At 36.3% G+C, this 14,060-nt stretch overlaps 1 protein-coding gene across 1 annotated transcript in view; it reads right to left on the bottom strand.

The window, feature by feature from the left end:
* Nucleotides 1–1,200: 1,200 nt before the first annotated feature.
* LOC136813719 (tRNA-dihydrouridine(16/17) synthase [NAD(P)(+)]-like) overlaps nt 1,201–14,060 on the bottom strand; it is a gene marked incomplete at its 3' end in the record, with an annotated part of 36,727 nt that continues 23,867 nt past the window's right edge. The window contains exons 4-10 of the mRNA XM_067070220.1: nt 9,273–9,385; nt 8,520–8,706; nt 8,038–8,182; nt 3,474–3,570; nt 2,607–2,698; nt 1,807–1,949; nt 1,201–1,250 (exon numbers count right to left, since the gene is read on the bottom strand). Of these exons, the coding sequence (XP_066926321.1) occupies nt 1,201–1,250; nt 1,807–1,949; nt 2,607–2,698; nt 3,474–3,570; nt 8,038–8,182; nt 8,520–8,706; nt 9,273–9,385 (827 nt within the window). The remainder of the gene's footprint in view (nt 1,251–1,806; nt 1,950–2,606; nt 2,699–3,473; nt 3,571–8,037; nt 8,183–8,519; nt 8,707–9,272; nt 9,386–14,060) is intronic.

The raw sequence follows: 14,060 nt of genomic DNA, 5'->3' as shown, positions 1-14,060 counted from the left end.
TTTTTCATAGGCTTTAGGTACTTTTTGTCTGGCCTCTGGTCTTCTCTGTTTGGTCGTTTTTCTCTTTCTTTTTGGCATTTTTCTGTTTTATACATTTTTAGGTTAAGTTAAGTTAGGATTTAAGTTCTAGAATTTTCTGTTAGTTTGTCATTCATTTTTCTCATATTTATCTCAGTTTAATCATTTCCGTTTATCAGTCAATTAGTCAGATTTTCTCTAATTAGGATCAAATTTTGTCTTGTCAAATATTTATTAATTTTCGTTTTTCTTTCTTCATTTAGTTTGAACTAGACGGTTCCCGTCGTCGCAAACGCCGGTTAACGGTTTTGCTTGCACATCAAAAGCTTTTAAAATACTATGTGGGTTAATTCCTGACATCGTTTTGGCTTAAAATGCCGAATACAATAATAAAAATTATACTTCTAAACTTTCTACATTAGTCAAAATTTTGTGTCTGTAAGCCTCGATGATATGTCTTTTTAAGATAACGAAGTTTGTGTTCAATGAAATGCCATAGTGACCCTGTCAAAATTATCGAGGGTACCCGTCGTTGCAGACGCCCAAAGGTGTCTGAGGTGGTGAGAGGGTTGTTTCTAGGAAAGAAAAAGCCTTATTTGTGAAGGAGAGGCTCGCGCTTTGCGATTGAGCACTGAAGTTTTCCGTTTGTTGGCTTCACATGCGGACAGCTTAAGACCGGGCATATGCAATGCAACCAACATTGAAACCTTTTTAAACAATGTTAGACGAAGTTTAATCATCAAACAACAATGTTGGATTTTGTTGCGTGTGTTGATATAAAATAATTCCAAATCGTGCAACAAAAATGCCACACCTTTTTATTTGAAACTTGTGACGTCGCAGTACTTTTTCATGAAATTGACGTCAGAACTTTTTTCGTTTACAAATAGCAGTGTAGAGTCTTCTCTAATCCGAGTTTTCTACGCTTGTCAAACTTAGCGCGAGACTTTTTGTATCGAAGGAGGATAGGTTTTCCAGCCGCGGCGTTCAAATTTTAAAAACCTTAATATGTTACTGGGCTAGCATTACAGACATTTTTCATAAACTCATTTAGTATAGAAGATATATCATATCTCGACCCTCTCGCGTCAAGATTATTTCGGACACACCCCAGGTGCGATGCACTAGGCCCACAGAGTTGTGTGTTTCAAATGAAGAAATATCAAAACATATTTAACTTACCCAGGGGTTGTTCTTGCAAGTCACGCATAGCGGCCATTTGTCTTTTGGAACTATGAAGCAAGGAAAGAATACTTGATCCTTACAAACTTATCTCTTGTACTTGCACGATTTAGAAATTTTCATTCGACGCACTATATCTCTGAAGGTCGGGAAGATTTCTCAACATCGGGAAGGCTTGGATAACGGAATTTCGCCCGACTGTCTCATGGATTTGCAGTGGGAGGCCTGAACTCTAGCCTCGTTTTCGGGGTATTAGTGGTCCAACGAAATATTTTCAGGCTTATTACCAGGGCAGTTCAGCCCGACCGGGAATAGAACATCAGGTAAACTATATTCCTCTCATGGGAAATTGGCCACTACATCAAAACGTTCGATTGACTTACCAATTCTATGAAATGTCGTCAGGACATCAATCAGATGTATATGGTTCTAGATTCTAAGCCGTTTTTAATGAAATCTTCTATTTTGAGCTCTCATAAAGAAAGAAAGCAGAGAAAAACACCGAGCTAAACAAAGGCGTACGGATTAAAGAATGTTTGACATCGAAATATTTTTCATAGTAGCGAAAAAAGCAAAAAAATCAAAAGTCAAAAAGAATTGACGTACCTTTAGGGAATAAGCCTTTGCCTTGCTGATGGTGTTTTTCACGTATAGCTTTTCGTTTGGAGGGCGGTTTTAGTTTTGCTTTTGCTTCCGCCTCTTCACCGCCCTCTTCGAGTGGCCTTTTCTCGCCCGATGTTGCTTTTGGTCTAAGTGAGGTAGAGAAGCGAAAGCTTAGTGAATTTAAGGACACAATTTTTTTGGGGGGATTTAGGACACATTTCTTGAAATAACTTGCTAGTTAATTGAAACCATCCTAACATTCTGAATACAAAATTTACAAAAACATTAGTTTCCAAATATGTTGTTCAAGCGAATGATTAACGCCCCTCAAACGAGAACTAGGAAATGGAAACCACCCCTTTGAAACTGCAAGGAGAACGGGTTCGAGTTAACCAGGGCCTCGATTCCAGTAAAATACAACCAGGATGTTTTGTCTAATCGAGCCAATTCTTGTTGAGATGGAATTACACTTAAACTATATGTCCAATGTAGAGTCTATAACTGTTTAGCTGTTTATATTTTTAGAAAGTTCAAATTGTGATTTCTCGATTTTGGAAAAGAGATAGGCAAAAACATTTGAAGGTTTTGCTCAGGAGCATGGAAAGAATCTAAAAACAAAGGATCTCAAACTCAAACCATCTGGTTATACCTTCTATCATAAGGTATTGGAAAATATTAGCTAAAAATAACTGTGAGCGTGGTGAGACCTACAAAGGACAAACACCTGAAATTATATAGGGTTAGTAAATAGAAACCATCTCTAGCATTTCATACAAAACATCCTACACCTAGTTTCTACTTACGGTGGTCTAACGTACGGTTGACATCTCCAAAAGGGAAGATGACCGATCTCCTCACTGTCTTTACCCTCCTCTATTTCTTTGTCCGCGATCGCCTACAAATGGAATAGATTATGGTTAGGTACTTAATAGACGGGGAATGGGGTATGGTAAATTATCTAAAAACTGGTTTCGAAACTGTCATGAAATAGTATTTTTGAAATAAGAAGCCGTAGCATGAAGGTATAGCATCCAGCCACTATGGGCAATCTTGTGGACTTGATCCCCAGCCAGGTCAAAGCAAAGATTTACAAAATGGTACTTAAATGCCGCCCTTCTCTCGCATGCTCAGCAATTAAAAAGAGAGAGGGGGAGAGGAGGCAAAGGAAAGGAGTGGCACCTTCCCCCGGGGGGGGGGGGTACTTAGGCAAAAATAGGTGCTGGGTATGTGCAGACGGTAAGGGTCGGGTTTTTCACCTTTCAAAGTCTCTCTAAGGGTTACAAAAATCAGGAAATTTCAAAGAGCTCACTAATAGGAAAATTAAAATCAGAAAATTTTTCGAAAAAGTCTCTTAAGGGTCACTTTTTCACTAAAATTTGGTCTCTCTAAGGGTCGGTTTTCGGAGGTCCCGTCCGCACATACCCCTCATTCACCAACCCTAGTACCCCCCCCCGGGACCCTTCCCTACTTTTGTGTAGATAGATAAAGAAGAGGGAGCCATCGGGTCGCTCTTAATTTAAAGGCAATTAATTATCAAAATTTATAAACAGGATGGATCTACTTCGTCGAATCTCCCAGAGCAAATATAAGCATGAAGGTAAATTTGTATCAGTCACAGTTGGAAGAAGCGGTTTTGCGGTCAAAAATATAATCTGTCTCTCTGCTCTCACCTTGGCTTTTTCTTTGATCGTATCGGATATTTTGCACATATCCTCGAATTTCTTTACTTTACCAAGCGGATGGCGCAGTTCTGGGAAATTATCCAAACTGAAAGCAGAGTAAAGCCAAGTATTAGAAAACGTCAAAATTTCCTTTTTCAATCTAAGATTCCTGAGTGTGAAAAGTTGCAAGATGCTTTATTTTATAGCCCTCAAAAATTGACAAGAGAGTTGATGCACTCATGGTAGAGAACAATGAGGTACAAAAATGCTGAAACAATATGATTTTTAAAAAGAAAATTTTAAGAAGATTCGTGAGCCTGAAATCACGGAATTGAGGTTCAAAGAAGTGAACACCGGCTACAACGCTGTTATCGTCCGTTACAGTGATAGTAAAGACGAGAAAAGATAGCGGTAGGGTGTTATGGCGGTATGCGGAAAAAATCGGCGGGAAAATTTCGACAAAGAAACTCTACCGACTGTAAACTCTTTTTGGCAAAAAAACTCGTTTGCGAATTTTCTTCGGCTTTGGGCTTATTTCTTAGATAGTGATTTGTCTTATACTATAGCATTGTCTAAGCTACAACATCTCAATATTGCAAATTTGAAATGTAAAAAAAATAGAAACAACTGAGCGTCAACAAAAATTTATTGCGATGAAAGTACTTGCATATAGTATAACCCCTTTCAGATAAGGCCGAAACGTTTGGAACAAATTTTGTGTTTTCACAAAAGCTTCGATGGGATTAACTTATAATGATCCGTCGTGATTTCATGGTACAGAGATTCTCACTCGAGGTTAAGTATCGATGGGAAAGTGCAGACGAGATTCATGCAGTCTTTGTTCCCAATATATTGGAATATCATACATAAATATCTGAAACTTTGCTTTAGAAGAAGAACTTAATCGATGTGGGACAGAATTGTAAGATCAGTCAACTTTATCTCTCTCTAATTGGAATCTCTGTTAATCTTGTATTAATCTTTCTGTAAATTCAAACATTGGTTCCCTCACCTGGAAAGTTATTCAAAATACACTCGGTAATTCGAACCTTTATATAATAAATAATTCGAAGAACATTCTTAGTTCATTGAGGATCAAGCTACCTATTCTTAAATGGTCCTTATTTTCGGTAGATTTTATTTTAGATGACCTTCAATTAAACGAAGGTTTAATGAAAAAATACATAAAATTACTTTTATTTTATTCAAGTGTAAGGCGAAAAGTTTTTCAATATATTGCATGCAGCCTTCCAACGTGAATTCAGCCAAAAGAAGTGATATTGTGTGAGGTGCTTTTTAAAAAACAATTTTATTATATCTGTTCATAACAGTCGACAGTATCTGTGATATCTTAATGAAATTAAATAAAAAAATTTAAATTATAATTTTAGGAAAATGAAATAATACATTACCTAATTACACAATAGGTATGTTTTCTTTCAAAAAACTGCATGTAACAATCCTAGTGTGGCATAGACAGGAGACCCGTCAAGTGTTTTTTATAATTTGATGTTACACTAGACGGGTTCCAGCTGAGAGTCCAATTTTGGACTCACTTTTTTTACAGTTGAAAAAGCGCAGGACTCACTCACTAAATAAAAATGAGTAAACAATAAAAAACTGCGCTTTTTTCTATAGCAGTTTGAACATAGAAACTAAAACAAACTTTCATTGGCTAATTCATCAACTGTCATTTTGAAGAGCGAAATTCAAATTGGCAGCCCAAACCATGTTATTCATTTCGCCATCAGTATATCAACGAAAAAATCATAGCATGGATTCCCAGGCTAAGTGTGGCACCGCTTTTACCAAAATTGAACTCATCCCTTGTCTCACAAGTTTTAAGAGTCAGTTTCACATATTTGAACATTTTTTGTGATTGTTTACAATGGCTTCGAGATGCATACATATTCACGAGAAACAGCATTAAACTGTGAAACATTGGTTACTGACTGTTTGGATCAAATCATTTACATTATAACATGTTTACTGTGGAAATCTTGTCAATTTATTCGTGATTTGGTCATATAGCTTTAATAAGCATTAATTAAATAAGCTTAGTTCGGTTTTAACATCAAATAAACTTCTTGGATCTTTTTCACGCAAATCAGAACAAACAACAAATTCACCAAGCTTCGTCAAATTTTGCTTCACGACGGAAAAGCCTCTTTTTATAACTTTTGTAATGAAATCCATCCGAGACAGAATAACAATATTGTACAGAAAGCTCTCTTATTTGTCCTTAGTTTGGACCTGTAGCTTTTAACATCAATTGAATTTCCTGAATCGCGTCACTGTCGACGTACGTCCTCCAGCGGAGAAAATTGGGATGGTTCGGGTCAAGGTACATACAATCATTTAACCAGAACGGACCGTGACCGCGTGTAATACAAGACGATCCGTAACTTCGATCATATGTATGGAATTTCTTTCCGTTCAGGTTTTGTGGACCCGTCAAAGATTCTATCCCGGTCAGTAGAGTTTCATTGAAATGAAGAGTATAATCTTGACTCTCGTTATCGATGTAAAATTCACCGTATCTTGAGATGAGAGTCTCACCTGTGTATGCTTCAGCGTGCACCAAAAAATCATGCTTTGCAAAGATACTCATTTCATGGATAAATCATTTCCTTCCTAGCCAAATTCTCGATGTGGGTCACCAAAGCCTACTTTATAATCATTCCAAGAGCGTTGGAAATCTAAGTGGCGAGGCTGATATCGTCGTTGGAAAACAATCCACCTCCGCCCTCAATATCCATGTTGCATCTGTATCTTTCAAAAAACCGCCCACCAGTCACCTTGTAAACACCCGACGCCCTCGCTCCAATACTATACCAATCTTTACAATCCCTCGCATTGATGAAGTAGCGAATTCGAAAAGAAACCCTGACCAGATCTTCACGCATGGTAGCGCTATCGTAAAATTGACATTCATATTGATTACTGGATGTTTGTTTGATGGTGTAGGAATGGCATTTACGAGTGGTACCACAGACACTTATACATTGTTCTTTGAACTTGGATGAAAATGTGAAGTAAGGGTCTTTAGAAGGATGACCATTAGATGTAATGAGGTGATATTGGTTAGGTGAAGTATTTGTAATCAACAGCAAAATGATAAACAAAGAAACATGGTAACATTTCTTCATTTTTTCGTGAATCAACTCCTTAGAATCATCAACTCACACGGAAATGAACCTCCTTAAATTATTTTCAAGATTTTCCATTTTTTAATAGACTTTTTACACAAAGAATGGAACACTGAATATGTCATTGAAATGTTTCTATGGTAACAGAAATGATAATGAAAACAAACAAGCTATGTGATGATTTATTAATGAATTTGAAGTCAAATTTGAAATAGTTTCTTTTCAATAAACGGAACAATTTCAAATCTTGTTTGGCTCGTGTTTCATGTGGTTTCGAATTTAGACTAGTAAACTAGTCGGTTATTACTTATAACCTCATAATAAAACTGTCAATCAAATAATGTAAACACTAATTAAATATTCAGCGCACGTGAGAGAAAAGGAAAATAACCGACTAGAAGCTACTTCCAACGCCTTTTTTTCTTCACCTAAAATCATAAGGAGAGACATACAGATTTCTGTATGCCTGACCCGTGCGGGATTGCATTTATTTTTCTTTCTGTTGATTGCGTTTTTGGAAATGCTCATTTATTTATATGTTCCTATGTTCAATGTCACTATGAAATATCATTTAGTCAAAAAAGTTGGATGGATTCTCAAAAACCTAAAAAAGGTTGTGAACTTAAACAAAATCGAGGGAAGAAGCTTCTAGTCGTTGAAATTCAGAAAAGACACGCAACCTCACCTCTTTGATTCTTTTTATTTGGAGCTTGAATTTTTTGTATATGGGTCTGTTTTCATCGACTAGTTTACAAGTCTATTTCGAATTTTGAGTCACTACCCAGGAAATTTGGAAACACCGCTCAATTGGGCTGCATTTTGTTGCCAATATATCGAAAATAGAATATCAATAATTCAACATTTATTAAGAAAATCGAGAGGGGGTAACTAGGTTTGGAGAAAGTCAGATACGAATGTGGTCAGTATTATTTTTGAATTTCGCAAACTCTCGATTCGTTGAACAAACTTTTAATCAATTAAAAAAAATACTTTATTAATTTACTTATGTCGACTTCTATATTTGGGTAAAGTAATCAGGGAAGGAGTCATCATACCTGCACGCAACCAATCTTGTTTTGCTTGAAACTTCGTTCATAGTTTAGGAACACAAATTCATACCGTGATATTTCATGGTCTTTCATTTGGAATTTTATTTGTAATATCATTTTTATGGTGGTTTGGAAATTAAATTAAAGTCATCGGAAAGAAAATTGCCCCAATAGGGGTTCTAAGTTTTTTCTATCAATAGCACACTTATTTCCAGATGTGACGTATTAGGACCTGTCAAGAGCCTTATCAAATTTCAGGCGTAAACTATTTCATCTGCGTTGAGCTAAACAAAAAACCGCAAAATTTCCCGTTAAGATATTCCATTGAAATAATTTTTCAAACGAGAGAAAAATAATTCTGAGCTTTGAACATACCACTTTTGCCACATGCGAAATAAATGTCCTCTCACGTAACTCAAATTGGTCGGATATTGATTGCAGTATGCTAAGTATTTATCCACCATCTCCCATGCAGGCGGTTGCCGCCCTGTAAATATGGCGGGATTGTATAATGCACCCTCTAAAAAGTGAAAAAAAACATTGTCTGATAGAATTACTTCTAACACCTACGTGAATACTGTCGAACATGCTAACCGCACTGGCTCAACTTCATTATCTTGCAGGTCCGACTGTAAAATTGATGAAAATAAAAAAAATTCAAAAAATTTCCTATTTAGTCAATAACGCCACCATGATTTCCCTTTGTATTTTTAGAGACTTTCATTTCAAAACAAAGTTATCTAAACGTAAAAAAAACACATCCATGTAAACATTGTTTCTCAAGGTTTGTAATGATTTCCCCCGCAGTTGTGGGTATTTATAGTTAAAAACCCTGATAAGAGAGAAAGGAGACCGACCTGCACTCATAACAGCATCCACTTTTGTATACTCTATACATTTTTCGACGTCCCGCAAATACTGGATGTTTCCGTTAGCAAATACGGGCACGGAAACAGCTTCCTTGACCGCTTTGATGTGATCCCAACTTGCAATACCGGTGAGCGGACCTCGTTGTTCACGACGTCGACCGTGTACTGTGATGATCTAAGAAAAAAGAACGTTTAGGTAATGGTGCATTTTTACTTCGTTAGCTCTGATAATGCAGGTATATATGATGTGGTCTGGTCTGTGTACCGTGTTTGATTTATGTGCACAGTGATCGTAGCTGTAGGACTATTTATTTCCGGCCAAAACCTGTTCCCTTTCTCTTTAGGTCTATCAATAAGAAGCCGAATGGTCAATGTGCGAGCGCTTAAAACAAAGGCCCACTCTTTCAAATGTTCCGTTCAGATCTTAGATAGCCTGGACTCCGTGAAAGTAATCGCAAGACTGTCTAAAAATCCTAGACTACACAAAAAATATCTATTCTGTTTGTATGTCTATAGTTAGTTCAGTAGAAAACTATAGTAGTACTTTCCAGCTGGCGAGCAAAATCTCCAAAGCTCCACAAATTAATTCCGTCATCAAGAGTTTGTATTTATTTTCTCTCAACTAGTTAGAAAATAAAGCATACAGCAGGATATCAATGGTCATGCTTTTTTCTTGTACTATTGTGAATGACTCTGAGCACCAAGTGTCAACATTTATTACAGACTCTCCAATCTTCTTACCTTAGCCCCTGCTCGTTCCAATCTTTTTGCATATTCCACAGTTTTTTCGATACTTTCATAAACACGTATTTTACAGGTGATAGGTTTTTTGATTCGCGCACAGGCTGTTCGTACTGAAGAAAGAAGGAAAGAAATTATGAAAAATTGTGAAAATATAAAAGTAGAGCATCAAATGCAGCACCATTCCAGGACATACGCTGGTCAAAGTTTTTCCAATATTTGCCGTTATTGAGTTACACAAAAACTGAGAAAAGAAAAAATATGAATTCATATATAGCCAGAGAGTTGCAAAAATTGTTTCGCGAAATTTTAATACAAACGGCATTTCCTTGAGATCATGACACCTCCAGCCAGCTCAGTTTAATGAGATCAAATCTTTTTTTTGAAGTCACGTGATCTATTTTCATTGTCTTCATTCGCAAAAACAGTTGCAATGTAACGTCTTCGATAGACGATGTTATCGTCCGTTACGTATAATAATGGCGGGAAAATATTATACGCGCGGAATTTACAGCCGTTAAGGCGGTCGGTATACGGAAAAAAAATCGGCGGGAGAGTTTCGAAGAAAGACCGACATACTCTACCGGCTGTAAACTCCTTTCGGTAGCAAAAAAGCCCGTTTGCGAATTTTCTTGGGCTTTGGGCTTATTTCTTAGATAGTAATTTGTCTTTGACTATAGCATAGTCTACGTTTTCGTCGACATTTTCCACCCCATTGCCAGGCTGGCCCGTTAAAATTGGAAATTTAATAATAATATTCTCAAATCAAGTGGGATATTAGTAAGGTGGGCAAACCTGGCCATATCTATTCTTTTGTTATACGAAAGAGTAAAGGAGGCTGGGATTCCACCCAAGTGAGCCAAACAGCCACACCATATGAACAGTCATTTAGAATACCAACGTCACTTAAAAAAAACTGACGTCAAATAAAACAAATATTGAAAAAAACAAACTCAAAAGACACAAAAAAGACAAAAAAGACGTTTGGTGTAGATAGAACGAGAGAAGAATTTGTTGGGCTTTGCTTGCTTGGGTAATAAGAGGTACATTTAAAGAAAGGTATATTTCATACGTTTGTACACCCCTGTCTCACAGTCCCGGTGGAACTTTTTTTCTTCTTCTCTTGACGTTAAAAATCCAGCGGGGATGGCTTTGGAATGCAATTTTTAAGCCTTGAGTTTCAAATGGAGATGAATCAAAGTCAATTTCCCAGTTGGGCTGAAATTCCAGGGTATTTTCCTATCGGGGACAAAATCTTTGCCAAATTTTCCAGTGGGGCTGGAGCATTGAGTTTGAAGCCCGAAGGGCTAGAGTTCAATCTCTAAATTTTCTCAGGCAAGAACAAGTGAAGTCTTAAAAAATGCGCCGTATTATTGACGACAGATTGAATCTAGCAATTCCTATGTTTACGATTGATATTTTTTTCGAAATTTAGTGGTAAATTTTAGTTTCAATCTGTCATTTGTGTAAAAACCAGGCAAGCCGCTCAAGGCCGCGCAACTTTGGTAGGATTTGTTGGCTTCAAATCCTACCAAGGAGATTGACTCCTAGCCCTTCGGGATTATACTTCATTGGGCTGGAATCCCAGCGGGTCTATGACACAGGGATGTGTTTGCAGATGCAAAAACTAGCACAACAATTAGTATATAGTATTAATTTAAGGAAGGTATTCTTAATAAATATCTGTTGAAGTACACTTTAAACTAATTAGGAAACATTCAAAAAAATTTCCCATCATTGACATTTTTATCCTTCAAACGATCCGTAGATTTATAAGAATGTGATTTGATCAGTCCTCTCCTTATCTTATCGGTTTTCAAAAGAACAGAATGTCTTTCTCATTCTTATTTCGTTAGATTATATTTGTTTAAGTGTGAACATTTCTCTTCCGTATTTTCAAGTTCATTCGCCGCACAAAAAGGAATAATTTGAAGTAAAATTTGGCTAAAAATAACTAAGAACAAATTAAGAATAATCTAAACGTCAGATTTCAGAACCTATTCGAGAAAAATAATAAGAACTGCCTCGGCTGAACCGACGGTGGAGTAGATATATTAGTGAAATTACTGTATACATTCTATAGAATATATCTATAAAGACTAACATATATGTCATCTATTGCACAATTGAACATTTGTAAACTCTGGTAGAATGCGATGCTTGAGTCAGTTGTTTGATCAACAAAAGCTATATTTGTGGGCATGATCTGATGTCGAAGTCTTCATTTCATAGTGAAGGTTGTCGGTTTGAGATTGTGCCCATTGATGTAGAGCCTCGATTTCAAAAGCTGAGCGTCCAATTTAAAAGGTTTGTCTAAGTGATGGTCTGTGTTTTAATAGCTGAAAATTTTTGTTAGAGTTTCTTACTCGCTGCAGCAAAAGTTTTGAAAACTTTGTTCGCTTGTAAGTGATGTTTGTAACCAAGCTCAATAGTAACAAGAATTAAGGGGAATATCTTGCTTTACGCTATTCTGGCAAATGTGTTGACACGATTAAACGTCCCGTTAGCTACCCTTGACTGACTGCCCAATTCCCTTCACAAGGCATGGCGGCGAAGGTTCATCAGCTTGCAAAGCTTGAATCGGACTTTGGTATTCCGTACACGAATCACTCAAGTATCGTTGGGAATCTAAGGCTAAAAGTCTGTGGGCATCTTTCAATTTTAAGTCTATTTCAGAAGCTATTTAAAAGACATTTGTATATCTCTATCAGTATGTATAAAACTTTTGCTAAGGATTGAAATTGATGTCATTGAAAAAATTGACGTCAAATAATTTTTGACATTTTTGGAATGTCAATTTTTATGAATAATCGAAAAGACTTCCGAGGTAAGTATTGTTCACATAAGTATGGTCCAAGATTTCGCTGGTTATAAATAACTCAAGATAAAACGAGATGATATTTATTTATAAGCATATTGATTTTTCTATACTAAAATGAACAAGCTCTTAGACACGAAGCTTTTTGCGCTGTGAACACAACCAAAGTTAAGACATGATGGTATTAATTCTAATAATACCATGTCTTTTGCTTTTGTTGTATTTTCAGCTGAAGTACGTTGGTATCACAGTCACTTTATTCAATACTTGCTTATTGGAGAAATCAGTGTCATAATCAAGTCGAATACTTAAAAATTTTGATTTTATAAACAAATTTAATTATGAAGATATTGTCGGTAGCTTTGTGAACCTTGGAACTTTTCTTGTGAGCATAATCGAAAGGTGTGTTATTTTCAAAATTTGAAAACGCCTCCTTGATTATGGCTCATTGGCTAAGTAGATTATTTTTGCTAAGACAATCTGCTATGCGGCATAGAATTTCAACTTGTGAGAAGAATTCGACGAAAGAAATGTCAACTTGGCAAATGTGACATTATTCAATGCGATTGTCCTAACAACCTTGGTAGCTTGTCTTGTGAGATTAGTAGAAGGTTGGTTCATTTTCGAACTTGAAAAGCTGTCTTTGACTATGACTCATCAAGCAAGCATTTTGCTATACGAAAATGAACATGTTGTCGACACAAGGCTTGTACAGTGACCACAACCAAAGCTAGGACATAATTAGATTTTTTAATAATCTGAATGTCATTTGTTTTGGTTGTGCTTACAGTAAAAAGTACGTTGGTAAGAATGAGTTATCACAGTCACTTTGTTGAATACTTGCTTATGGGAGAAAGCTATGTCATTATAATCAAATACAATTCCGAAGAACTTTGGCTCTGATTCATAATAAAACGCACTCTTTTGAACTCAAATTCACCAGTACGGAGTTTTAACTCTTAATCGCAGATTTACACTTCTTATAGGAGGGAAGGAAGGAAACTTTGTGTTAGAAAATGCGAGAAGATATCCATAAAAGCTACATTTTATATCTTTAGTATGTTTCCGATTGTGAAGTGGTTGTCCTTTTGAGTGCATCCCCATTAGTGAAGTTGATCATAGCAGCCAATTTTTACGTTACGTATCGTAAAGAAGTTTGGCTAGCTATAATCAAAAGTTTACGATGTGAAAGTGTCGTGATTTGATCAGATTCTGTGCAAACGAGCACAAACGATCATAACAAACAATTTTCCATTTCATGTGAAGGATCACAAGTTTACTGGCATGGAGCGAATTGAACATTCTTATTCCAAGTAATGTAAGTGTCAGCAAGTTAGTGTGACGTGACTGAAAGCTACAGGGCATTTATATCTGACTGTAGAGGTGTGCATCCATGACACATAAATATTTTTTTAAATTTATGTCGTCACACTAAAAAATTGACGTCAAATAAGACTGCGAAGTAATCTTGTACGAACTTTTCAAGCAACTGCTAATTATACACTCGATTCGCTAAAAGTGAAACAAAAAACACAGAAAAGTTTGATGAAAAAGAACCTTGGAACTTTTGTTGTGAGCATAATCGAAGGGTGCGTTATTTTCAGAATTTGAAAACGTCTCCTTGATTATGGCTCAATAGTCAAGTAGATTCGTTTTGCTAAAAGGCTAAAAGGTGTAGAATTAACATGATCATTGGAGCTCTTGTCCCGTAATACAACCAAAGCCAGAATATGGTGGTAGTTGATAGAGTGTAGTCGATATTGGAACCTTGGAACTTGTTTTGTGAGCATATTCGAAAGTTGCATTATTTTCAAAATTTGAAAACGGCTTCTTTAATATGCCTCATTAGTCAAGTAGATTAGTTTTACTGAGACAATCGGCTAAACGACGTCGAATTGACATGCTTATTGAAACTATCTGTTGTCCTGTGAGAACGACTAAAATCAGGACATGGTATTTTCAAATAACTT

This window comes from Clytia hemisphaerica, unplaced genomic scaffold (assembly GCF_902728285.1).
Source record: "Clytia hemisphaerica strain Z4C2 unplaced genomic scaffold, Clytia hemisphaerica genome assembly, whole genome shotgun sequence".
Lineage (NCBI taxonomy): Eukaryota > Metazoa > Cnidaria > Hydrozoa > Leptothecata > Clytiidae > Clytia > Clytia hemisphaerica.
This window is presented reverse-complemented; position numbering and strand designations above follow the sequence as displayed.